General features: G+C 42.4%; 1 protein-coding gene across 5 annotated transcripts in view; it reads left to right on the plus strand.

Annotated features, from left to right (window-relative positions):
* rgs3a (regulator of G protein signaling 3a) overlaps nucleotides 1-27,722 on the plus strand; it is a 146,592-nt gene that overhangs the window by 53,473 nt on the left and 65,397 nt on the right. For 3 of the 5 annotated variants that reach the window (XM_062989063.1, XM_062989061.1, XM_062989062.1), the window contains one exon: nucleotides 14,824-14,955. In XM_062989063.1, coding sequence (XP_062845133.1) covers nucleotides 14,824-14,955 — 132 coding nt within the window. Of the gene's footprint in view, nucleotides 1-14,823; nucleotides 14,956-15,159; nucleotides 15,195-16,232; nucleotides 16,240-27,722 lie in introns of those variants that run through there. The other 2 variants (XM_062989064.1, XM_062989065.1) reach the window with 2 other exon arrangements.

Consider the following 27,722-nt stretch of genomic DNA (forward strand, 5'->3'; position numbering starts at 1 on the left):
TAAGCAGTTACTCACTGGTAGTAAAATGTACCATGATTTCACTCCCTCTCTGCCTGTCAGGACCTGTTTATCGATCAGTGAGGATAAACGACACCTTCAGCATCGACATGCAGCTCTGTATACACACAAGAGCAGAATGAAGCGTGTAGGTGTTTTATTGAGGTGCTGTAAGCTAGATGAGGAGAATGACTTTGTAGAAGTGTATGTTCCTGATCGAGCGGGCGCTGTTTACCTCGTCCTCGTCCTCGCCCGAGGTGATGGGTGTGTGGTGCAGTTCAGAGTCCTGTAATGGCGTGTAAAGGGTATTTATAGTCAGGGCAGTTTTATTAAAGCTAAAGTCTGGTTCATTTTCTGAGGAGAAAAAACATTTCTGATCACAACACCAGGGACAGGAGCTCTACAGAGGCCTGACTGGGAGGAAACTGAAGTACCTGGAGAAAACTCACATAAACATAAATAATACAGTATATGTGAAATATGTGAATCAATATAAAGGCTCATTTGATTTGAGGTGAAGTAGCACTCATTGTTTTGTTTTTACTGTCGATTATTTTATTAACAATGTTTTTGGCACATTTTGTGTATGATTTTGGGAATTTATTTTGTATTTTTTTGGTCTCACTTTCTAGTATTTGACATATTGTTTTTTGGCACATTTTGTGAATTCTGTAGCATATTTTGTTTATTTTCTGGCATATCTTGTGTATTATTGGCACATTTTGTGTTTTTAGCATATTTTCTGAATTTCTTGGCATATGTGTGTATCTTTACCACATTTTTGGCACATTTTGTGTATTTGTTAGCACATGTTGTGTATTTTTGGAACACTGTATTTTTTAGCACATTTTGTGTATTTTTTATCCCATTTTTGGCACATTTTGTGTTTTTTTAGCACATTTTTTAAATCACATTTTGTGTATATTTTTGTCACATTTTGTGTTTTTTTTTAGCACATTGTGTGTATTTGTGGTGTATCTAGTGTATTTTTTGACATTTTGTGTACATTTGGTACAATTTTTTGGCACATTTTGTATTTTTTTTAGCACTTTTTGCATATTTTTGTGGCACATTCTGTGTATTTTTTCCTATTTGTGTATTTTATTGTCATATTTTGTGTATTTTGGCACATCTTGTGTATTCTTGGCATATTTTGTGTGTATTTTGGCACATCTTGAGTATTCTTGGCATATTTTGTGTGTGTTTTGGCACATTAAGCGTCAGGCTTTAATATCAGATGGGAGTAAGGGACTTAAAATTGAACTTCGTGACCGGCAGGGGGCGCCAGACCTAACAGTCTGCTATTACTTTGGTGCAATACGACGTTAAACCAGTGGAATTGCAAACTCCTTTACCTCTGCCACGGGCCCGAAGCTACCCCGGAAACACCTACATCCATGTAAACATGACGAGAACATGCCAACTAATCAGACATTCGAACCCAGTCCTCATGGACCCAGTAATATAATCCAGGGCATTTATTTAATTCTGGACTCTCCAGTGTCTCCGTGCTTGTCATTAGTAGCCGGAGACTCAGAGTCTCTGTCTGGACTCACGGTGCGACAGAGAGAGAGCGAGACAGGGGAAGAAGAAAGGCAGATAAAACACACAGACGTCCCTGTTAGCATATTTTAGCCTGTGTGTCCTTCTGATGCGATCTGTACCAGCGTTCAAGCCATCTCCTTTCCTCCGAGTCGCCTGAATGCAGACAGGAAATTGCATCGCTGCTTTGCTGTTGGATGAAGTGAAATTGTGTTGGATGGAGGAGAAAATAGGCGCCTGAATCTGTCCGGCGGGAGAGCGACTGCTTTTAAATCGTGTTCCTCACACATGACGTTTGAGTTTGATGTATTTTTGCTTGTAATCATTTGATATGACCTTCACCAGCTCTCCATTAGCCGCTTAGGAGGCGCAGTGGTCTATTACGCTAGGCCAAAAGTATTGGGACACCAGGTCCGATTACTGAATTCCTGTTTTTTAGCCACAACAATTGCAAACAGGTGTAATACATCAAAGTCTCAGTTACACGTTTTATCAGGTCGATGTCCTCAGATCTGTTGCACAGTGCTGGTTAATTCTGTCCTCCTCAGTTCTATTCTGTCATGTTTTATTCTGTTCACTACATTTCTATTTGGTTATATTTTTGGTAGATAGACAGATAGATAGATAGATATTTTAGATAGATAGATAGACAGACAGACAGAGAGATAGATAGACAGACAAATAGATAGACAGACAGACAGATAGATAGATAGATAGATAGATAGACAGATAGATAGATAGATAGATAGATAGACATACAGACACAGACAGAGAGATAGATAGACAGACAGATAGACAGATAGATAGATAGACAGACATACAGACAGACAGACAGAGAGATAGATAGATAGATAGATAGATAGATAGACAGACGGACAGATAGATAGATAGATAGATAGATAGATAGATAGATAGATAGATAGACATACAGACACAGACAGAGAGATAGATAGACAGACAAATAGACAGACAGACAGATAGACAGACAGACAGACAGATAGATAGATAGATAGATAGATAGATAGATAGATAGATAGATAGATAGACAGACAGACAGACAGATAGATAGATAGATAGATAGATAGATAGATAGATAGATAGATAGATAGATAGATAGACAGACAGACATCAAACACGTCCTCCAGTTATATAATGGCAGAAACTGTTTAGGGAAGGCCCTTTCCTGATTTTTTTTCTTTTTTTCTGTTCAGTTAATAATAAACATCATGCCAGTATGTCAGACCACACGAGATTTATTGAGAAATCCGCTGTTTTTACATCAGATATTTCCATGAGATTTGAAGTCTAATAAAGCTCTCAGTTAGATCGACGACAGATTATCCGGCGTCGTGTGAACACAGCAAGCGGAAATGTCAGATTCAGTGTCACAATGTGTGATCTCCTCATTAGCGCTGGCAGGAAAAACCTCGAACCAGATGTTCAAATCCTGATCCGAACGTCTCCTTGTAGACTCTCGAGTCTCCTTCTGCACCACTACTAGCACTTCCTCTGGTGTCTCAGCGAGTTTACAGGGAAGTGACATCAGTGGGACCTCACACTTGCTTCACGGCATGGAAAAAAAACCTATGCCGGCAGGAAGGGAGTGGGAGGAATAGTGGCGTGCCACTCTCAACCCACTGACCACAGATGCCACAGGCTTGTGTTCCCCAATTCCAAAGCTAGAAGGTTTGCTCTCAGTTTTCCATGCTGTCGTTTCTGCTCACCGACTGATGAAATTTCGTCTGACTAGCTAAAAAAACCTGCACTAGTGATGGATTTGTTTCTAAAAGCAGCACATTTCAGGATCATTTTATCTTGTCTGCTAGATTCGGTGCCGCCAGCCTGGCTCTACAAACACAACTGGCCTTTCTAAAGAGAGACGGATGAATTTGATTGCGTCTGTTTGATCTACTTATTCTTAAATAAGTAGATGCCGAGCGCTGGTCATCTGACCCCCCCCCCCCCCCCCCCCCCCCCCAAAAGGTGTTTTTGCCCTCGATCAAATTCCAGTACCCTCCTTTTATGACATTCCCTAAAAAGATCTGTTTAAACATTTTTTGCTCCTATTTGTGTGATATTGCAGCCAGACTCACATTTGCCATATATTTCCCTGCCTTTCAAGGGCCTTGCTCAAGGGTCCAACAGTTCCTGTATGACAGAGCCTGGATTTAAACCGTCAATCTTTCCATTGTTAACACACAGCTCTACCCAAGGCTACCACAGTCCCTCAGACCGTCAGTGTTTTGAGGTGCAATTAACGTTTTTAAAATAAAGATTTTAAAAATAAAGTAGAAACGGTCGTGCTTTGTTCCGTCCGACGCTCCTCCTCTCTTCTGGAGCTTTTTGTCGTTCCATCCGTATCGATCGAAGCGTTTAGGTGGCCTAATTTGGGTGCATCGCGTCCTCCTCCCAGCTGCCAGTCTCAGGATGGTTTAAACGCCGTGCATCCTGCCAACATGCTATCAAGGGGTCAGTCTATTTTCGCATCAGCCCACCGAGGAGCTTCTCTAACCCAGATTTAAACGAGACGCTCGGCGAGAAAGGAGAAGAGTCGAGAGAACCTCAGAAAGAGGAAAGATCAGACACGAAGCAGAAGATCAGACCGGTTTCGGATATCAGTTATGGGGAATCTGTCGGACAGAGCGGTGAGCAAGAAACGCTTCCTCAGATCCGGAGACTCCCTGCAGAAGCGTCTGCTCTCGGACTACGCTGACGTGAGTTCCTTTAGCTCTCCTGACTTCCAGAGAAAGACTTTAGACCAAGACTAAGACCAAGGATTTAGATGTTGGTTGCTTTTGGTTGGGTGTGTAGGTTAGATCTATTGCGCTATGTGAAATGTAACATCACGTTAACAGTACGTATCATCACATGGTTTGATTTTGTTGCTTTGATACGACAGAGTTGTTCATTTGGAGTCCCGTGTGGAGTCATTTTTTCATTCCTCTCACATTACAGTCTGTGTCACGGTAAAACCAAACTTGTATCGGTCTGCATTTCTGTAGTGCCTGATTATCATAACCATCATCTGTTCCATCACTACGTTCTTCACAACCATCACCACTTCCTCAAAGTTTTATTATCATGACATCCAGTCATTGCCAATTCCCATACTGCTATTCTCTTGCTGGTTGTACCACTACTGTGCAGCCAGCACAGATGAGAGCTGAGACTGTCATCATTACTGTCATCATCAGCATCATCATTCACTGTTAATTATTCACCTACAATATTTACCTGGCACTACCATCATCATCTACCTTCATCATTATCTCCCTTAAAAATGTATCTTCACCATCATCTTTCATCATCATCATACCACTATCATCATTGTTATTATCATCCTCATCTCCCTTAAAAAATCATCATCATGATCATCATCACTGTCAGTTATTTACCTACACCATTTACCTGGCACTACCATCATCCATCCTCATCGTCTACCTTCATCATTATCTCCCTTAAACATGTGTCTTCTTCATCATCATCATCATCATCTCCCTTAATAATTCATCTTCACCATCATCTTTTATCATCATCATACCACTATCATCATTGGTATTATCATCTTCATCTCCCTTAAAAATTCATCCCCATCATCATCATTCATCATCAATATTTGTCATCATCTTACCATTATCATCTCCCTCCACCATCATCACCGTCATCATCACCCTACGTATCGTCATGCTGCCACTATCATTATAATCCTCCTTAAACATCTCACTAGTACCTTTATTATCGTCATCCATCATCATGCATCATCATCCATCATGATCTTAACTAGATATTACCTGGCGTGTTAGCGCCAAAATGTCCAGAACTTACAACGGACTTTATCACAGACTGGACTGAACAATGAAGAACTCCAATTATTTTTTGGTAGTTACAACTTTTTTTTAATTTAATTTTGTGCATGTATGATTTGTGTAAATCCCATTTATTTAAAGTATCCTCCAGGCCACCCAAAGAGGATGAAGGTCCCTGCTGAGTCTGGTTCCTCTCAAGGTTTCTTCCTTTCTTCCACTGTCGCCCTCGGCTTGTTCAACAGGGGTTTTTTGTCTGTCGGTCCTGGATTCTGTAAAGTTGCTTTGAGACAATGTCTATTGTAAAAAGCGCTATATAAATAAATTTGACTATATCATCATTACTATCCTCTTCAGTACTACCAGTATCATCTTCATCACTACCAGAGTATCATCACCATCATCACAACTGTCCTCTTTCTCATCACGTTATTTTTAAAGCCACCTTTAGTTATCCATGGCACCACCAACACTACAACTACCATCACTATCTCCACAGCTGCCACCTTCATCCACCTTCACCTTCATCATCATCATGAACACGCTATCAATCACTTTCACCAAAAGATCATCTTATATTTTCATCAAATCTCCCAACCACAAATCACACCTGTATCACCACAGTAATAACCATAATCTTAACAACCATCATGATCATTAGAACCATCTTTTCTGTCTTGTCTGTAATTATTCTCATCACATCCATCATCACTTGTCATCATGATCAAATTTCCATGGCACTAAATGAACCCTGTTGATTATACTTAATCAGACTGCATTTTTATTTCCACTATAAATGATGCTAAGCTAACAGGCATTTTCAGATCCAGTGCTTGTAAAGAATAGAGTTTTTATGTTCATAGAAGTGCATCACTATTGAATTCTCAGGCCTCGGTCAGTGACGCGGTCAGGTTTGCGGAGGTTGTTTATAACGCTGCGACAGACGATCCACCTTTTTGTTCCTGAACACTGGTAATCGCTTTTACTAAGAAGAGAGCGTGACATATTAATCGGCGTGGCCTCGGTGAAAGCATGTGAATCATGGCATTAGAAGCATAATCTGGTGGATTATGTCATGTCGGGAGGAGATTATCAGCTCGACGGCACAATTTCATCATCTTCAGGGTGTGGAAGTGTCACCCACAGCTGAAGATGTCAGTCTCCACCTCGGTCCCTCGTTTAGTGTCTGACACGATTCTCACCACGGTGTAAAATATCAGCGCGGATTCCAGTACAAACACGACGTCTCGCTTTTATTTCCATCTGCACTGAAGCGCGGTACAGCATTACCTCTCTGAGTCTGAGGGAGGCAGTGATGGAAACGAGGACCGACACGTCACATGGATTGGGAGTAGCCAGGGGTGCCGCGTGTTCTCCATCACTCGGGACGCTCACCCTGACATTTCTCATGACATCAAAGATTACTTCCTTTCAGTTTTAGTAAACTAGAACAGTGTACATGGGGGGTGGTTTGGTCAGGTGGTCTGGTTAGTTCTAGCAGTCATACAGAGGCTATATTTTCTTTATGCATTTTCTCCCCTTTTTAACGCGTCCAATTACCCGATTGCGTCACGCTTCCTCTCCACCAATGCCGATCCCTGCTCTGATTGAGGAGAACGAAGCTAACCCACGCCCCCTCTGACACGTGGGCAGCAGCCGTATGCATCTTATCACCCACACTTTGACGAGTGCAGTGCAGCTCAGCGTTGTGTACGGAGAGACACACCCTGAGAGCACTCTTTTCTCATTTCTGTGCAGGCGCCATCAATCAGCCAGCAGAGGTCGTAATTGCACCAGTCATGAGAGAGAGACCCCCATCCGGCTTAGTCCCGTCCATATCTGAACAACAGGCCAATCGTTGTTCATGTGGCCGCTCAGCCTTAGACGGCAGGCAGAGTTGAGATTCGATACGATGGATTCGAGATCCCAGCTCTGGTTCCAGCGTGTGTTTTTACCGCCGTGCCACCTGAGCGGCCAATTCTGACTACTTTTCATCGTTGTTATACCTTCATAGTGCAGAAACATGTTACATGTTATGGTAAAAACTCAAATACAAACCCTATTTCTGGAAGAGTTGGGATATTTTGTAAAATGCAATAAAAGCGGGATCAAATCTGTCATCTGTTAAGGATCGTGACCCATTATTGGCCAGACACAAGTAAAAAAGAGATGGATTTTACAGTTTTGGCTGAGCAATGGGATTGTATTTTGTAAATATACACACAATTAGAAATGGAACACACTCAAACAATTACGACAGGGCCAAAAAATGGGGAAATATTTATATAATAATAAAATCACACCATTTGCAAACATTCAAACATAAAAGTTTAAAGTTCATAAAAATTGCTAACAGATAAGGGGATCATGATTGGGTATAAAACAAGGATCACAAAATGCTTAGACCTTGTGCCAAGCTTTGTGTGGTGGTCATTCACCATCTACTGTACATAATATTGTAAAAATATTCAGGGAATCTAGAGAAATCTCAGTCCATCTAGGGCAAGGTCGGAAACTACTACTGAATAGACGTGACCCTTAAACCCTCAGATGATATTACATTAGAAACCATCAAGCTACTGTGATAAATATAGCCACATGGGCTTGGGAGCACTTAGGAAAACTGTTGTTGCTTAACACAGTCAACCGCTGCTTTGAGAAATCAGTTCTATTCAGAAACACCATGGAAGCCATTTGAGTTCCTTCACTAGTCTGGCTGGATCCTTGACCAGACAGCAGAAGTCATTGCTGGACTGGCAATAAGGAGAGACCCTGTCCAAAACCCTCCCTCCCTTCCTCACTCAGACATGGCCAGTTGTGTCTGTTGAATGACCACACAGGCTGAAATCATCGCTGAGTCTCGGACTCGGAAGCTTGAACTCTCTGTGATGGGCTAGCATTTTAGATCCTAAGAGTTTTTATAATACAGGAGCATCAGTCACAAAAACGCAAATATGTTGAACCTTCCGTTAGCCAAATAACGCCTTTAACCCCAGCTCTGTGTTTCTTTAGTCCGAGCTTTTCTTCATGTCTTTATAGAGCTTGCTGGAACAGGAAAGGGCCTTCCCTAAACTGGAGCTGCATTATATAACTGGTTTGTTACACCTGTTAGCAACTGTTGTGGCTGAAACACCACAGATTAGAAGGGGTGTCCGAATACTTTTGTCTGTAAAGTGTAAACAAACTTGCCGTTGCATCACTAGTCATTAGAAGCACGTTTAAAAAGTCCCTGATTAACTAGACCGAGCCACGTCTGACGTTCAGACACGCTCAGCTATTCTGAAGATCACATTCTAGCTCGACCTTGTTTCAAAAATAGTGGCTACCTTAGAGACCAGCAGCTTGAGAATATCGTTCGAAATTAGGAGCCGCTGGAGACCGAGGTCAGTTATTTCCAGCTGGTTCATCATGAAACATCTAAATGATCTTGGGATTTGGCATCTACGGCAACAAACGGGGGTCATCGCAAACTCGCACACAGAATGTTGACTTGGGGTCTGTTCGAAAACCTAGTGCTCTGTCTATGTAGACGCAGTTTAGGTCACCCTACACTCCCGAGAAGAGGGCGTGTCTAAATTCTTAGATTCCTTAAAATGCTTCTACTGAGACGCCTTAATTCTGAGTGATGATCTGACTGACCTCTCTACTGATACAGCTGATCAGGTAGGTAGTAGGCAGCAAGGCAGCTTACTAGGTATGCAGACAGGCCCGACCTGCTTCCCCTGCCATCGTTCTGCTGCCAGAACGGCATCGTACGTAAGTCCTTACACCAAAATCAGTAGATGAACGACCAGGATCTTGAATATTGGATAGTTTAGGCTGAGCTAGGAAAGGGTGCCGAGTTCTTCTCCAGAGCATCCTGTCTTCTTAATGGCTCATTCATTGTGCCTCTATTTGGTCATCCTCTTCCTCTTTTACCTCCAACTCTTCCAAACATAATTGTCTTTTTTTCTCGTCTCGATTTTGAGCTGTTCACTGGCACCACTGGCTATTTTTTCAGGGTGTAACATGTTTCCTAAATTGTGTTCTGTGTTCCCTCAGACAGTGTGGGAAGATGTTCTTTCAGAAATAGTTCTCTCTGCATAAGCCCGGCTCTTTCTGTCTGTCTTTTGGGAGTTGTCTTTCCTGCTGCAGCTGTATTTCTTGCTCTGGGTGTTTATGAAGCATTCCCGAATATTTATAATAATGTACTTCTGCTGCTGTCTAGACTTTAAATTGGCAAAAAAGTGTGTTCCCTGACAGGCCTAGTCGAAGGTGGGTTGTAATTCACCCAATTAGGTTGAATTAAGAGTTTGAATCCTGATGCTGCCATGTCCACTCATAGTTGGGACTCCAAAAAGTATGATTTGTTTATGATTTATGGATTAGAGCAGTGATTCTAGGCTTATGCTGGGTCTTTGAGGATGAGCATACATTCAATTTGCCCACCAGCGACTATGACAGATTCAGATTCAGTTGTTGGTGCAGATCCTGCTGAAGCAAATCCAAGTGAGGAAGCTCCCACTACATCAATTAAAATAAAAAATACCAATTTATTACCAAGACAATACCAAGATAGATAGGTAGGTAGATAGATGGATAGATAAATAAATAGATGGATGGACGGACGGACAGATAGTTAGATAGGGTAGATAGATACTGTAGTTAGGTAGATAGATAGATAGATAGATAGATAGATAGATAGATAGATAGACAGACAGACAGGTAGATAGAAGGATGGACGGACAGACAGACAGATAGACAGATAGATAGATAGACAGACAGATAGATAGAAGGATGGACAGACAGACAGACAGATAGATAGACAGACAGACAGACAGACAGACAGATAGATAGATAGATAGAAGGATGGATGGACAGACAGACAGACAGACAGACAGACAGATAGATAGATAGATAGATAGATAGAAGGATGGATAGACAGATAGATAGACAGATAGATAGACAAACAGACAGACAGACAGATAGATGAATGGATAGATACTTTATTAATTCCGAAGGTAAACAAAGGCCATTATTCTTATGTATGTCAACAAGGATGACAAAAGGTTTTGTGTTCTTGCACATGGGACATTCAACGAGTCCATCATGAAGGTTTAATATCCTGGTATTTTTTGATTCTGGTTGATGTAGTGGGTTTACATCTGGTAAACTGGTAATGAGATCTGCAACAACAACTGACCGTTTCTTAAATTAAATATGTGTCCACTCTCAAAGACCCGACGTAGGCTATCGGCAGTTTAAATTAGATCCATAAGACATCACAAGAAATCTCCCGTATGACAACAGCCTATTGATTTTCCAATCCATCACGTGTGCTTCTTTTTGACTCTGCTCAATTAAATACAACAGGACCCCCTCTATGATCACTGGTTGAGAACCAATACCAGTCAACAGATAAAGGTGTGTGGCAGTGGGACACGTTTGGCAGCTTTATACAGACTATTGTGTTAGCACTCTGGACAAAACGAAATGTCAACATGGATGGATACCTTATTAATTCCGAAGGAAATTAAGGCCATTATTTTTATGTATGTCAACAAGGATGACAAAGGGTTTTATGTTCTTGCTCATGGGAAATTCAACAAGTCCACCATGAAGGTTTATTATCTTGGTATTTTTTGATTTTGGTTGATGTGGTGGTTTTAACTCTGGGAAACTGGTGGTGGTTGCACAAGTAAAATTTGTGTCCATTCCCAAAGACCCAGTGTAGGCTATCGGCAGTTTAAAATAGATCTACAGTATAAGACATTACAAGAAATCTCACGTATGCCAACAGTCTATTGATTTTCCTGTCTGTCACGCATGCTTCTTTTTGACTCTGCTCAATTAAATACAACGGGACCTCTTCTTTGATCACTGGTTAACAACCAACACCAGTTTAGGGGAAAAGGGTCAACAGAGAAAGTTATGTGGCATTGGCACTTATGTAGCAATTTAATACAGCTTTATCCTGTTAGCCAAAGACTTTTGGCCTGAATGCTAACACTGCTAACTGTAGCGTTCTTACTATTGTTTTCATTTGTAGTGTTAGGCAACAGTGTTCTAGGCTGGTTGCCAGCAGCCTGTTCATGTTGTAGTCCAGATAATTCATTTCATTTAACATCACTTCCTCCTGGTTGGCATTTTCATAATAGAAATATTTTGTGTTCGTACCATCGTTAATTAATTACAGGTAAAAAGGATGTGTTTTTAATGTTTGTGCTCCTGCTTTGAATTAGAATTGTGTTTAAAATCTCACTAACCAGAACATTATGCTTTCACTGCTCAATAACTTTCTTCTATCGATTAATTTAATTGCAGTTAATTGTATTAACAGATGATGTTTATTATGATGTTTTGAGTTTGTCAGATTAGATCTGCTATGTCAGAGAACACAGAACTTTCTGGACTTTGTAGGTCGCCTATCATATCACGTCTTTCCTCCACATCTTCGTCCGTTTCCTTAATGCCTTTATTTATGTAATGCATTCCATTATCAACAGCACTGAAGGTCATTAAAGCTTTTGTAATGCATGAATTCTGAAATACGTTACCCGAGGGGCAGCCGCCACCTCACTGTTCTCCTTTTTATTTAATTTAGTCAAAACAAAAGCAGATTTTTTCTTTGTTATTTCTTAAGAAAATCAAACCACAAAAATCTAAAAGCTTCCAAGAAAGCTGCAGGAGTTCTGTGGTCAGATCCGGGCATCCACCAGACCAGTGTGGCATGATGACCGAACGCTAATCTATTAACATTTCGGCTGAACTTGAAGCCGAGCTCCCCAGTGACCCAATTAACGGAGCAAGTTGGCTTTTATTGACCCCCAGAGATGTTTCGCCCTACTGTGAGGGCATGATGCACAGGAGAGAAATCCAAATCACAGACGTCAGTGCTATTAGTTAGTGCTATTAGAGATTTAGTCCCGAAATTAGGATTGCATTTTTCTCTGTGTTTTATGCGTAATTTTGTACTATTGATATACAGGTTTTACTTGACATATTTACATATCTATTTACTGTGTATGTGCATGTAATATGGACCTTAGTGCTGCGTTTTTGTATATTTTCGCACCCTCTGGAAAAAAAACGCATTTTACGGACCAGTGCACCCCCTTTTAGTCCATTAAATTGAGGTTCCACTGTACTAAAAAGTTTACTTGTTTTTCTTTCGGCTTCTTCTGAATATATGGCTCACCACAGCGGATCTGATCTGCATACCAGACTTGGCACAATTTTTGCACCGTATGCCCCCTTATGACATTAACCAGTCATGTCCGTGAAGATGCCCGACTGGCTGGCCAGTATCCCCAGATCTTAGCAGCAGCCAGCTTACTTTACCACTGTGCAACCTAAGTGCTCCCATGATATGATTATAATTTTATTATTGCATTAATATCATTAATACGCGTCCCGATCCCTAAAACAAAGACTGCCAGTTTTGTAATGAACGTATAATCTTGGTCACGCTGCTTCTTGGCTAAATGTATTATTTATTTTTTTATTACCTTTGCTAAACAACACTGTAGTATTGATTATCCTGCACTGCTGCTCTCCTGATTTCCATAATTCATGTATTATGCCCCCCCCCAGTAGTGATTTTACTCAGGAGCTTTTTTGGCGTTTGAGAATATAGTGCACGGCTTTACGATTACAGAAACGCTGAAGCACAGAAATGCTTTTAAAAGCTTTTATGGCTCGTTTTATGTGCGCGTGCTCCCACAGTAAATAGATTATTGAGAGGATGCGGCCGTGAAAAAGCCTGGATGTGGATATAAATGAAAATGGTACGAACAGAGAGTTTTTCATACAGTGCTTGTGCACAGGAAAGCGTTCTGTAGACGTCCGTGCTCATTTATATACTGTTTGTTTTTAATAATAAGATCCGGAGGGTCTGCTGAGATGTACTTAGTCTTGATCAAGCTGCTGCTGACTTGTAGACCGTTCCTGTTGTTCTTTGTGGTCTGGAATCTTCTGGACGGTCCAGTGCTGCTTCACTGCTGTGTATTAATGAGATCTAGACTTTTTTATTTATTACATTTGTATTCACCGTCTACTGCACAGCCAAATTATTGACTAAGTCCACATTAAACTGAACTGCTCAGCTTATTTTCTACTTTTTGTAGAAACATGGTTTCTAGCATCAAGTACACGTCTAGATTACCAACCCCCTGAAAACGTTTCACATTCTTAATACGTGTTGTTTTTACAGTTTATTCTGTGCTTGGCACAGATCACCACGCCCCCCTCTGCCCGCTTTTTGAATGCCACCGCTGTATATGGTAATGGTGTTAGCCCAAATGCCTGAAGCTTTGCTAAATGAAATTAGCTCCACAGAGACACAACATTAATTTAATAGTTGATTAAGCGCCGTTCGTCTTTTACCTTCGTTTAAACGCGCTCGATCCGGCACGAGAGACTTTGAACGGATTAATTGATTCCGGTCTCAAAATAAATACGCAGCACGTCAGCGTGTATCAAAGGCTCGGTGCTAATTCACTTCGGAGTGAAAATCGCTGCTCGTATCGATCATTTCGTGACCTCATCGGTTCTCACCCATGTGTGAAAACCTCACCGACTCTGTGTCTGAACCCAGGTCAGGTTCGATCCACCCCGGGTCGGACTTCATTGATTTTGAGAAAATGGAAGCTCGTAGTGTAGCGTTACTCACCTGTGAGGTTCCTAGGACCTCAGGTCATGTTGTGCTCGTCAGCTGACGTCATAATAACTGACGCCTCGGTGGCTTCATGTCACGACGTGATTTCTGTGCATGAGACAGACAGCAGTGTTTATAGTCGGGCGGGTTTCACCTTTTTGCACCCGGTGACCTTTGCATGCATCATAATGCTCTCGCAGGAGGAGCAGCGCTGCAGGGTAGCAAAGCCAACAAGCACAACTTTGCATCAACCAGCGTCGGGTTTATACAGAGTCTCATGACGTACAGAGAGCCATGATACCTCTATGTTCTAATATTAGACCAGGCAGTAGGAGTCACTGTTACGGGACAACAAGGGGAATCCCCATACACCCTTCCCTCCCTCAGACACAGCTTTGTGTCTGTTAAATGGGGGCCAGGTGTCATGGGTAATGCCAGGAGACAATTGAAAGCGGTTCTACATGTAATGTATTATGAAACAGATCCTCCAAGAACAGCTTTAAAAATGAGCAGAGGGCAGCACGGTGGCTCGGTGGGTAGCACTGTCGCCTCACAGCAAGAAGGTCCTGGGTTCAATTCCCAGGTGTAGTGATCCAGGTCTGTGTCTGTGTGAGTGCTTATTACAGAGGAATACATGAATAACACATTTCAGTTTGCATTATTATTGTTCTATATTAATAATAATAAACTATTAAATTAATTATTCTATCTTCTCTTTTCCTCTCTTCTCTTCTTTTCCTGCTCTCACTGGATTATTTTAATCCTCTACCCTCTTTCTACCCTCCTACCCCTCTCTTACCCTACCGCTACCCCTCTCTCCTACACTCCTGACCCCCCCGGGTGTAGAGGTGTGAGTGTTTGCTGAGTTTGGAGGCGTACACGGCGGAGCAGAAGAGCCGAGTGTGTCAGTGTCTGAGTGAAAACATAGAGAAGCAACTTCAGCTGCAACACCAAGAGACCCTGAGCTCACCTGAACAGGTACACACCCGATCTTCATTCACTCATTCATTCACCCCTCATTCACTTATTCATTCACTCCTTCGTCACTTCACACACTCCGTCTGCAACACCAAGAGACCCTGAGCTCACCTGAACAGGTACAAACCCGATCATCATTCACTCATTTATTCACTCCTTCATTCACTCATTCATTCACTCCCTCATCACTTCACACACTCCAGCTGCACCACCAAGAGACCCTGAGCTCACCTGAACAGGTACGCACCCGCTCTTCATTAACTCCTTCATTAACTCATTTATTCACTCCCTCATCACTCCTTCATTTACTTCATACACTCCCTATGCACCACCAAGAGACCCTGAGCTTACCTGAACAGGTACGCACCTGTTCTTCATTCACTCATTCATTCACTCCCTCATCACTTCATTCACTCCCTCATCACTTCACACACTTCCTGAGCACTCCTTCATCACTTCATTTACTCCCTCATCACTTCATTTACTCCCTCATCACTTCATTCACTCCCTCATCACTTCATTCACTCCCTCATCACTTCACACACTTCCTGAGCACTCCTTCATCACTTCATTTACTCCCTCATCACTTCATTCACTCCCTCATCACTTCATACACTTCCTGAGCACTCATTCATCACGTCATTTACTCCCTCATCACTTCATTCACTCCCTCATCACTTCACACACTTCCTGAGCACTCCTTCATCACTTCATTTACTCCCTCATCACTTCATTCACTCCCTCATCACTTCACACACTTCCTGAGCACTCATTCATCACTTCATTTACTCCCTCATCACTTAATTCACTCCCTCATCACTTCACACACTTCCTGAGCACTCCTTCATCACTTCATTTACTCCCTCATCACTTAATTCACTCCCTCATCACTTCACACACTTCCTGAGCACTCCTTCATCACTTCATTTACTCCCTCATCACTTAATTCACTCCCTCATCACTTCACACACTTCCTGAGCACTCCTTCATCACTTCATTTACTCCCTCATCACTTCATTCACTCCCTCATCACTTCACACACTTCCTGAGCACTCCTTCATCACTTCATTTACTCCCTCATCACTTCATTCACTCCCTCATCACTTCACACACTTCCTGAGCACTCATTCATCACTTCATATACTCCTCCTGCACTTCCTCAGCACTTTCATGCCTTCATTACTTCATACACTCCCTTGGAACTCCTTCATCACTTCATACACTCCTTCATCACTTTACACACTCCCTCTGCACCACAAAGAGACCCTCAGCTCACCTGAACAGGTACACACTCATATTTCATTCACTCCCTCCTGCATTCATTCATCACTTCATACACTCCTCCTCGTTTATACGCTCCAGCACTTGTTTACTCCCTCTGTACAATTTCCTCCTTTCACTAACACGAGTTTGCCTGAAAATATATAACTAAGTTATTACTGAATTATTGAATTGTATTTTGAGAGAAATTTGACTAAAAATTTTAAGGCAAAATAAAAATTTGTAATTTTAAGTTTTGCTCAAATGTTTATGAGCTGAAATGAGATTGTTATTAAACGTTTGGAGTAAACTGGACGGTCTTCTCATTTGTACATCAGTGCATGAACATGTGATGAAATATCTGCCAGTTTTTGGGCTTAAAAACACTAACATGCTGGTGTTAAACGTTCAGTCCTGTGTTAAACGTTCAGTCCTGTGTGAAAGGTTCAGTCCTGTGTGATTGTGCTGTATGAATTACCACAGCAGCTTTAATAAAGATGCATATTTGTATATAATGTATATATTGTAAATATTCATGACTGAATTGCTCAGCGATAATTCCACCTCACGCTTGTTAGAGCTCGGCTTCATTAACACGCCCGAGCTGCACATCAGAGCGGACGATAAATCCGGCAGCGTCCAGCGACGTCCTTTCACTCCGACACCTGCTGATAATTATTCCTCTAATCCCACTTACAACATGAAAGCGAGCGCCGGACTGACCGCTCTGTTTAATCTGTGCTTGAATTAGAAGTGATGGAGCGTCCCTCTCTCTCTCCGTCTGTTCCCGCCTTCTGTGTGTTGGTTTGTTTGTTTGTTTGAATAAAAACTGACCGCAGCTGTTTCTCCAGCCTGACCCATTTAGAGCGAACACACGGCCGACGGAACACGACTCATCATAATGTACATTACACAGACAAAAGTATTGGGACGCCTGACCATAAGCTGGTTGTATTGCATTGCTCACTTTTCTTTGTGGCTTTAATAACATTCAGTCTTCTGGGAAGCCTTTGGAGTGTGTATGTGGGAATTTGTACCCATTTATTAAATAGAGTTGGAAGAGAATCAAAGTTTAATTCATCCCCGCGCCCAGGTGGAGCTCCCAGGTTCGAATCTTGGCTCTGCTCCCGGTCAACTGGGTGCCCTCTTAGTAGGGGCACCGGTCTGCTGTGTGGGAAAGACCGGAGTATGGGGTGGGGTTATGAACGCTGTGTGGCCCAGGAGTGCAGAGATCGGGCGTGGCTTTCTGTACACGAAGCCGATCTTACACGCATACCCACCAAAGTCTGGAAGAATAAGAAGGTGGACCGATGGGCTGCACACACATCGCAGGTGTCAGGTGAATATGCACCCTCTTTGGACACCATCAGGGTCCCCAGCAGCTGATTGGCTGTCCTAAATTGGGAGAAAAGGGGGTAAAATGCATTAATAAAAAGTTTCATTCATCCCAAAAGTGTCTGTGTATAGAGCTTGCTTTGTGCATAGTATAATCATGCTGAAATCATGCTAAATTTCACCATTAGGAGGGGTGTCCACATACTTTTGACCATATAGTGTATTAATGACGTTGTGAGTGAGGATTATAATGAACTGAAGCCTGATGTGCACTCAAGAACTACAAATCACTTCCGAAATGGGACGTCCGACAAGCTTATGATCTGTATGTGAGCACTTTTGGTTATTTAGCGTAGTTCTGGTGCCATATCGTACATCCTCGAGATCATCGTTAATAGCCGTAACCGTAGCGATGCCAGCGCTCAGATCACATGATGTTTATTCAGGCCCAAACAGACATCATTTGTTTTCAGTGTATTATTTCTGCGCGACCCATAAGCCATTTAAATTGATCTGAGGCACTAATAAATGGGTCTGTACCTTCCCGGTAATGGACCTTCGATTACTGGGTGGCATTTCTGAGAGCCGAACTATCAATCCCGCGTCTCTCGTTCCTTCCCGTTGTCTGGGGTTCTTTCTCACGCCCGTCTCTCTTTGGCATGGGCGCGGGAGGACGATGGAAGTCAATATGACACGCTTTTGTGAATCTTTAATTACTAGAACTTTTAATTACCGCAGGGTCATAATTATCAAGGACTGATATACTGGCCAGATCAGGAATTACTCTATGTGTGTATTTGGACACTTGACCATGAGCCTGATGGACAGAGTGACCTCTATGTGATCTTTTCAGCTAGAATGACAGCCGCTCTTCCAAATCTGTATATCTGTGGGAATTTGTGCCCGTTCTGTCAAAAGATAACAGCATTTGTATCGATAGGCACTGATGTTGGTCAAGAAAGCCTCAACTGATGTTCCGGGTCACTCCGAAGCTGGTCACTCTTAAAACTCTTTATAGAGTTTGCTTTAGGCTGGAATAGGAAAGGGCCATCCCTAAATTACTGATGCAAAGTTGGAAGCATATCATTTCCAACTGCATTACACTTTCTCTCTACTGATGTTGATCTCCTCCCTGGTTGAGGAGAGCGAGACTAACACACGCCTCCTCCGACACATGTGCAGTAGTCGACTGCATCTTTTCACCTGCGTGAGGCGAGTTCATATGCGGATCAGCTTTGTGTACGAAGAGCCACACCCTGATCAACGCAGGCGCCATCAATCAGCCAGCAGAGGTCGTAATTGCATCAGTTATAAGGAATCCCTGTCCGGCTCCCACCCTGTATGAACAATAGCCAATCGTTGCTCGTGTAGGTGCCCAGCCTGCCAGATGGCAGAGCTGGAATAGCTTAGCCTATATCAGTGCAATGCTGGCTTGACTGTAAACAATGACACACATAACAGGATTCATGGCAGACCTCTTTCTCTGGTGTGGATTTTATTATATCTACATTCATTCAGTTTAAATTTGCAAAGAGAGACCACTGTTCCATGCAGAAGCAGCGATATCTGGTCCCCTGTCTAGGAATAGGAGCGTGTAGCCTCCAGAATAGCAGCAGGGGCTTAAAATTCCTTGTATAGGAGCTAGGAGCATTTGCTTGTATTTGCCAGGTCAGGACCTTGGAGTTCCTTAAGGTGGTTTGAATAGGTTCTCTTCATCGTTAGGGTAGATTTTTGGTGTTTAAGGTGGTTCAAAGCGTTTAAAAGGGATCTTCAGGATGGACAGGGGTTGTATAGGTTGTTCCACATGATTCATCCCCATCACACACCATGCATACAGATCTACTATTTACTCAAACATGCTGCATCATCAGACATGACCACTGGAGTCCAGTCCTGCCGAGTCGTAGCGGCTTCACGCTTTCCCTGATTGGACGCACATGATTCAGCTCATCAGCTCATTAAGGAATCCTCGTTAGCCCTCAGCGATGGTGTAAAGTCTAATTGTTGATTGTGAAGCGCCGCCTGTTCTCCCCCGTGTTCCTTCAGTTGGAGCGCACCATGGCATCCATCTCTCTCTAATCTCTGATTCATCTTCTCCCGAGACCTTGAGAACCTCCTGGTTTGGAAACTCTGTGTAACGAGCGCGATCCTGCGTTCCTGCTGACGCAAACCAGCTTTATTTAACAACCTGATGTTCAATAGCATCCAATAAAGAGGGAAGTGCTGCAAAACACAAAGATTCAACAGTAGACGTCAACGTGGCTCTTCTGCTACATGATTTCCTCAATAGGTGACATCAAGATACGGTTCCTATATATATATATATATAATTGATTTGAGGCTCTAGCAACATAGGAAAGTGTTCACTATCTCAACATAACATCCGTATTCCTTTACTAGATGATTTCAGTCATTTCCACTTCCCGATCACAATTCCTCCGGATGCTGGGTCTACCTCCATGCTGGCCGAGGAAGGCTGCAGACTAGCAACCGCCTCTCTGACATAAATATATCAGCATCCAGTTAGGAATCCTCAATTCAGAAGCAACGTGATGTCCAAATAAATTTCCCCCAATCATTTCTACATCCAGACTCTAAATCCTGGATGAGAGATTCACAGCTTGACAGTTTGACAGAATCTCATAACGTGTTCTTACACAGAAGCAAGTGTCAAGTCCACCACAAATCCCTCAAACTTTTAACTGCTGTGCTTCCGATGAGAACCCGAAGTATCAAGAGCGTCCCGATTCATCGTGAGTTATGACTTTTTAAGCCACATGAGTCACGGCTCTTCGGAGGAGACGAACGATCGCTGATACTTTTATTACAAACTGAGCTGCTGAGTCTCGTTTCTACACCGTCTGCTTTAAGTCTGTAAAACGCTGGCTGTGGCTCCTCGATGCCGCGGTAAATCCAAACTCTTCACTTCTTTACCTGATCGTCACGCGCTGTTAAGAGAAGCGGCACTCGGCGGGGCCGGAATGCTTTGTCGACTCGCTGGCATCGTTTCGCTGGCACACGGGAGAGAGATGCATTCTGCTCGAGCAGGCAGTCTGATTAAATCCGAGTTATTTCCTCGGAGGTGGTGGAGTAATCTGGATTTTGAGAGGCTGATGGGAATGAGAAGTCTGTCGAAGACGTTTATGTTAAATTGGGAGATTTTTGGGGTAATGTACCACACTGACCTGCCTTATGAACTGTTAAAAGTCAAACGTGTCTTTGGCTATGACTTTTATTTTTATTTATTTATTTATTTTCTCCCTTTCCTCCCAATTTGTCATAGCCAGTTCCTCCTCCACTGGTGGAGACCCTGTTCATGTCTGAGGAGGGTATATTAGCCTGACAAAGGCTCCCGCTGATGTGTGCACAATCCACCAACCCCGCCCGTATTTTGATGAATTCGTGAGTGAGGCCAATTCCTCCACTTCTGTACAGGCGCCTCAGACTACTACCCAGGGTCCTTTGGCCGGTCTTCTCCACCCAGCTGACTTAGGTGGCCAATTTTGCTTGCTGCAGGCACCGCCAATTGTGCCCACTAGGGGGCGCCCAGTCACCTGAGATCCAGACTCGGGGAGTTCAGAATCCCAGCACTGGTGTGCTAACATTGTCCAGCTTCACCACCTGGGCGTCTGGCTATGACTTATGATAATCTCTATGAACGTTTTGTCATGTCACGTCACTACGTCATCATTGCTTTGTGATGGTTGGCTGAACAGATGGGTCAGCATCCTCCAGTGCCCTCTGTCTCGTGTCCTCTGATAATACAATCCACGTCGTGAAGTCCAGCTCATTCTCGGTCTTCCTCGTCTTCTCAGTCCATCCACAAGTCCTGTCATACAGTCACACAGCTTGCAGGACTTAATGTACACACAGTAGCTCCTTTTATGTCCTGGCCATCACGTACACCTGCTCAGTGGTCATCATCTTCCTCCATGAGATGTTTTCTGGTGCACTTGTTGTTCCAGGCTTCTCATCCTTACGTGGGCTCCACTGAACAGCTTTGGAATGAACTGGAACATCAGCTGAAGCTTTCTTCATGTCTTCAGCGATTCAAAAGCTGTCATTTTTAACTCAATAGGCACAAATTCCTACAGACATACTTGAAACTGTTGTGACGTGCCTTCTCAGAAGAGCGGCTGTTGTTCCATCTGAAAAGATCACAGAGGTCACTCTATTTTAACAGCATTTGTTTTTAAATAGGATGTCCGACAAGCTCACGGTCAGATCATTCGACCATGAATGAAATCCCGAGGCTAATATGAAACGTCGTTTTTATGCTAATTTTAGGTATAGTACGCGCCCCCGTTTGACCTGAGTGATATTACCGCCCTAGGTATAATACGTGTTTCGGCTCCAGCCTTGTCCAGTCGTGTTCCGCTCGAGAGGCTGAGGTTTCTATTTCGGGAGAAGTCAGCGCCCCTCTCTGTACCCGTGCTCTCCTTCCCCTGGTTATTTTTTCTGCATTCCCTGCTGTCCGCCGCTGTAAGCCTGAGCGCTCGTCACCTCCTGCAGTATCCAAACATCAGCTTCTGAGCGGCATTAGCTAGAGCTGGCAAAGCTGAGAACTGACCCCGATGCACAAAGCGATCATTGACTGAGTATTCAGAACAGCTGGATCTTATTTTCTCCTGTAATAGTGTGACAAGAATTTAACTTTAACTATTACTGTACTGACCACATGGTGAACCACATTCCATCATCATCGCCGCCTCTATAAATCTACCCTCAGTGCCAAAAACAGATAGAGAATAAAAATAGCACCCGAGTGCCCGCCTGGCTGAGTGGCATCTGAGTGGTGACACGTCAGGAATAAAGCGCCACCCGGCACGCCGTTATAGGAAAATAATGAATGATAGCTGTCGGAATGCAGCCGTTAACCACTCGGGGTTCATTATTTTTCAATAACAGCAGACCCCGAGGTGATTTATTCTGCTTATATCACAACCACATGCTAACAGTCGAGGATTTTCTCTTTGTTACAGGACCACACTGTCATTTATCAGCTCTTATATTTTACTGTTAGATTTAATCACGTAGAACGTTCATGAAAAAAAATTATAATTAGTTATTAATACTATTATCATTGTTACTATTATTATTATTATTATTATTATTGTGGTTTTGTTATTAATTCTTTATTATAGTTATTATTACTATGTAATAATAATACTGATTATTATTATATTATTATTATTAATATTATTACTATTATGTAATTTTATTTTATTATTATCATCATTATTATTATTATTATTATTAATATATAGCTTTATTATTATTAATATTATTATCATTATTAATATATAGCTTTATTATTATTAATATTATTATTATTATTATATAGCTTTATTATTATTATTATTATTATTAATATTATTATTATTAATATATAGCTTTATTATTAATATTGTGTTATGATGTACTTTTATTATTATTAATATTATGTAATTTTATTATTATTATTATTAATACATAGCTTTATTATTATTATTATTATTGTTACTATTATGTACTTTTATTATTTTATTATTATTATTATTATGTACTTTTATTATTATTAATATTATTATTAGTATTATTATTATTATGTACTTTTATTATTATTATTATTATTATTGTTATTATGTTATTATTATTATTATTATTATTATTATTATTATTATTATTACTATCACTAACATTTTTGGGATGAATTAAACTTTGATATATTTCCAACATTGGTGCCAATCATCGACTATGTTGACTGAATGGTTACAAATTCCCACAGACACACTCCAAAGTCTACAACGAAAAACTGAAGTGATTCAATATAAACACCCACAGATTTGGAATAAGAAGTCCAGCAAGGTGATGGTCAGGCGTCCCAATACTTTAGCCTCTGTGATGTGAATGAGGTCACTGTGACGGTCGTGTTTTGTTAGACGGCTGATCTTCACTCATCAGTGACTCAGGCTGTAGTTTGTTGTTTGATGGCGTCACAGCAGCAGCCGTCAGACGTGTGGTTTACCGTTTCCTGATCTGATTCGTTCTCCTGATTTCTCCTGTGCCGGGAGTCTGAGTCACGTCTGCACGTCTGCGTTACCGTGTTAGCATTTACTACAACTTTTATTCTGACTGATGGAGACGTGATGAGCCCCAAGAATAAATGTTTCATCAGTAGGTGACAGAACAGACGTGTTTATACTGAGCGCTTTATTAGCTGCTATAAAGCTTTTATTTGCTCATTTAATTGGGGCTGCTGAAGTGTAGCTAACGATTAGCTTCATGTTAATGAGACAAATGTGGGTATTTATCACACGTATTCATATTTATTAATGTAATTCAGTCAAGAGGGTGAAAACACTTCAAACATCAGGCGTTCTTAAAACATCGTTTTTAAGGCATCATCTCAAAGCTTCATCTCAAAGCTTTTTTAAGGCTTTGTGTCAAAGCTTCGTTTTAGGGCTTCGTCTCAAAACATAATCTCAAAGCATCGTCTCAAAGCTTTGTTTAAGGCTTCATCTTGAAGCTTTGTTTTAAGGCTTCATCTCAAAGCTTTATTTTAAGGCTTCTTCTTAAAGCTTCATCTCAAAGCTTTGTCTTAAACCTTGACTCAAAACATCATATCAAAGCTTCGTCTAAAAGCTTTGTTTTAAAGCTTTGTCTTGAATCTTCATATCAAAGCTTCGTCTCAAAGCTTCGTCTCAAAGCTTCATTTTAAGGCTTCTTCTTTAAGCTTTGTCTTTAAGCATCGTCTCTAAGCTTCGTCTTAAAACATAGTCACAAAGATTCATCTCAAAGCTTCATTTTAAGGCTTTGTCTTAAAGCTTTGTTTCAGGGCTTCATCTCAAGGCTTCTTTTTAAGGCTTCACCTTAAAGCTCCATCTCATAGCTTTGTACGGAAGCTTTATATTAAAACATCATCTCATAGCTTCATCTCAAAGTGTCATCTCAAAGCTTCTACTCAAAGCTTCCTTTTAAGGCTTCTTCTTAAAGCTTCATCTCAAAGCTTTATCTCATAGCTTTGTCTTGACGCTTTATATTAAAACATCATCTCATAGCTTTATCTCAGGGCTTCGTTATAAGGCTTCTTCTTAAAACTTTCTCTCAAAGCTTTGTCTTAAAGCCTCGTCTTAAAACATGATCTCAAAGCTTTATCTTAAAGCCTCAACTTAAAGCTTCATCTCAAAGCTTCATCTTAAAGCTTCGTCTCAAAGCTTCTTCTCAAAGCTTCTTCACAAAGCTTCTTCTCAAAGCTTCATCTTAAGGCATTGTGTCGAAGCTTCGTCTCAAAGCTCCATCTCATAGCTTTGTCTAAAGGCCTTGTCACAAAGCTTCACCTCAAAACATCACAATGTCACAAAGTATCGTCTTAAAGCTTCGTCTCAAAGCTTCGTCCCACATTCCAGGTCCAAAAAAGAGAGCGACGGTGGAAAGGATGATAACATGATAACTTGTGTGTACCGTGAAATCACAGAGAATGTGAACACAGCACACACGACGACCTTGTATCGCTCAGGTTTGGCATTTTAATTAGATTTGTTACGGTCCGTGTGGACTATAGATGACCCGAATTTACATCATATAAGACTGTGTGTGTGTGTGTCCATTTCCTGTTGAGGGGTTTTGATTTCACACCTTCTAAAAATAGCCGACAGAGAAGCGGGACGCGAGTCTCCTGAAATGAAGGTGCACGGGTACCACAGCCTCTCTCTCTGTTTACCCCTCTATGTCTCTCGCCCCACCCTCCGTCCCTCCCTCTTTCCCTCCAATGGCTCAGCGGCGGCAGCACACACACTCACACACACACACTCACACACACTCACACACACACGCTCACACTCGGCTGTAATTACTGGAGAGTACTGGAGAGTGAGACAGAGGACGGAAGCATGAACGACTGGGAGTAACGACGAGGAGTGAGACAGTCCGGACGCTGACGGAGCCAGAGGACGCCGAGACACTTGGACTGAAAGGAAAAGACACTGAAGGGGGTTATTTTTATCGGACTTGTACTTGGACTGAAGCGCAGCATCTTCCAGGCGCTGCCCCACAGTTGCTTGGCCAGCCGACTGATGCCCGTTTCCAAGGTACAAGGGTGTGTGTGTGTGTGCGCTGGAATGTTTAATTAGTCCATCATGCTGATTGTGGGGACTTTCCTGGATTGGCAACCTCTTGATACATACAATATATGCCCAAAAGTATTTGGACACCTGACCGTGAGCTTATTGGACGTCCCATTTAAAAACCAAACGCTATTAAAACGGCGTGACCTCTATTTGATCTTTCCAGCTAGAACAACAGCCGCTCTACTGAGAGGCTTCTCACAAGGCTTTGAATGCCTGTTTGCCTGTGGGAATTTGTGCCCTTTTAAAAAAGAGCTGATTTGTATGGCCGAGATTTAAGCCTCAGTTTATTTCAGAGCTGTTGAGCGGGGCTGAGGTCTGGGCTCTGTGTGGGGCACTGGAGTTTAATTCATGGATTTATTCCCCTCTTCCTCACAATTTTTATCACAGATAATTAATCTTCCACTGCTGGGGACCCTCGTTTGCATCCGGGGAGGGTATATTCACCTGCCCCGTGCTCCACCGACCCCTTCTTATTCACCCGTACTTTGCTGGATCTGTGCATGAGGCCGGTCTTGCGTATGTAGAGTCACGCGCTGATCTTCATGTTCCTCCACTGGCTACTAACCAGGGTCCTTACACAGCGTTGAAGACCCCGCCCACTTAATAGTCTGTGGTCCACCAACCCCTTCTTATTTACTTGTACTTTGGTGGATTTGTGCATGACACCAGTCTAGCACATGGAGAGTCATGCGCTGATCTTATTTATTCGCTTTGTGAGGCCAGTCTAGCGCATGGAGAGTCACGCACTGATCTTCATGTTCCTCCACTTCTGTACAGACGCCTCCGGCCACGAACCAGGGTTCTTACACAGTGTCAAGGACCCCGCCCACTTTATAGTCCGTGGTCCACCAACCCCTTCTTATTCACTTGTATTTCGGTGGATTCATTTATGACACCAGTCTAGCGCATGGAGAGTCATGCTCTAATCTCCTTGTCCTTCACTTCTGTACAGACGCCTCGGGATGCTAACCAGGGTCCTTATACAGCGTCAAAGACCCCGTCCACTTTATAGTCCGCGGTCCACCAACCCCTTCTTATTCATCCGTACTTCTGTAGATTCGCTTTTGAGGCCAGTCTAGCACATGGAGAGTCATGCGCTGATCTCCACGTCCTTCACTTCTGTACAGACGCCTCAGGCTACTAACCAGGGTCTGTATACAGCATCGAATACCCCGCCCACCTTTTAGTCCGGTCTTTGCCTACCCAGCAGACTAGTTGCTGATTTTGTCTGCTGCACTGTCTGCACTGCCGATTGTGCTCGCTAGGGGGTGCCTAGAGTTTCTTAATAGAGCTTGCTTTGTGCACAGGGGCACAGTCATGCTGGAGCGAGAAGGGACCTTCCCTAAACTGTTGCTGCAAAGTCAGAAGCGTACAATTTCCTTTATGTAACTGATTTATTATTTTATACACCTATTAGCAATTATTGTGGCTGAAACACATGAATTCAATAATTAGAAGGGCGTCCCAATACTTAATGTGTGTGTAGTTCTTCAATACGTGGCCGACCTGGACTCGATGTTCACCTCTCAGGGTTTATAAGCTTGTGCTTCGCTGTCATGTGTTGACTCAGCTCATCAGCTGATGCTGAACAACTTTAAACACACATGGTAGTGTGTGTGTGTGTGTGTGTGTGTGTGTGTGTGTGTGTGTGGTGTGTGTGTACTGCAGCTCTTATTGCTTTATGAATGAGTCCTGTTGATAAAAGCAGTTGTAGATAAGATAGATGTTAATTTCTAATGTAAAGCTTTGTTTACGCGCCTCAGTGTGTGTAGCTGTGTAATGAGTGACAGCGGACGTTAACAGCGGCTTTTTTCACACAACGCGCGGCGGTACAGACTGAAGCTTAGCGCGTTCTTTTATCTTGCTAACGCCGATACAGGTGAGCTCGAAAAGACGTCAGGTTCAGCGGTTGGTTCAGAAAGCTAACACACGTCTCAGTCGCTGCTGTCAAACCTGGACCATTCGGCCCATTTGTCTCGAACCCGGCTGTGTGTCCTCTAAAATGTCCAAAGAATCTGGTTCTCAGTGAACCTTACAGGAAGGAATTACACTACATGACCAAAA

Source organism: Trichomycterus rosablanca, chromosome 26, assembly GCF_030014385.1.
Source record: "Trichomycterus rosablanca isolate fTriRos1 chromosome 26, fTriRos1.hap1, whole genome shotgun sequence".
NCBI classification, from domain to species: domain Eukaryota; kingdom Metazoa; phylum Chordata; class Actinopteri; order Siluriformes; family Trichomycteridae; genus Trichomycterus; species Trichomycterus rosablanca.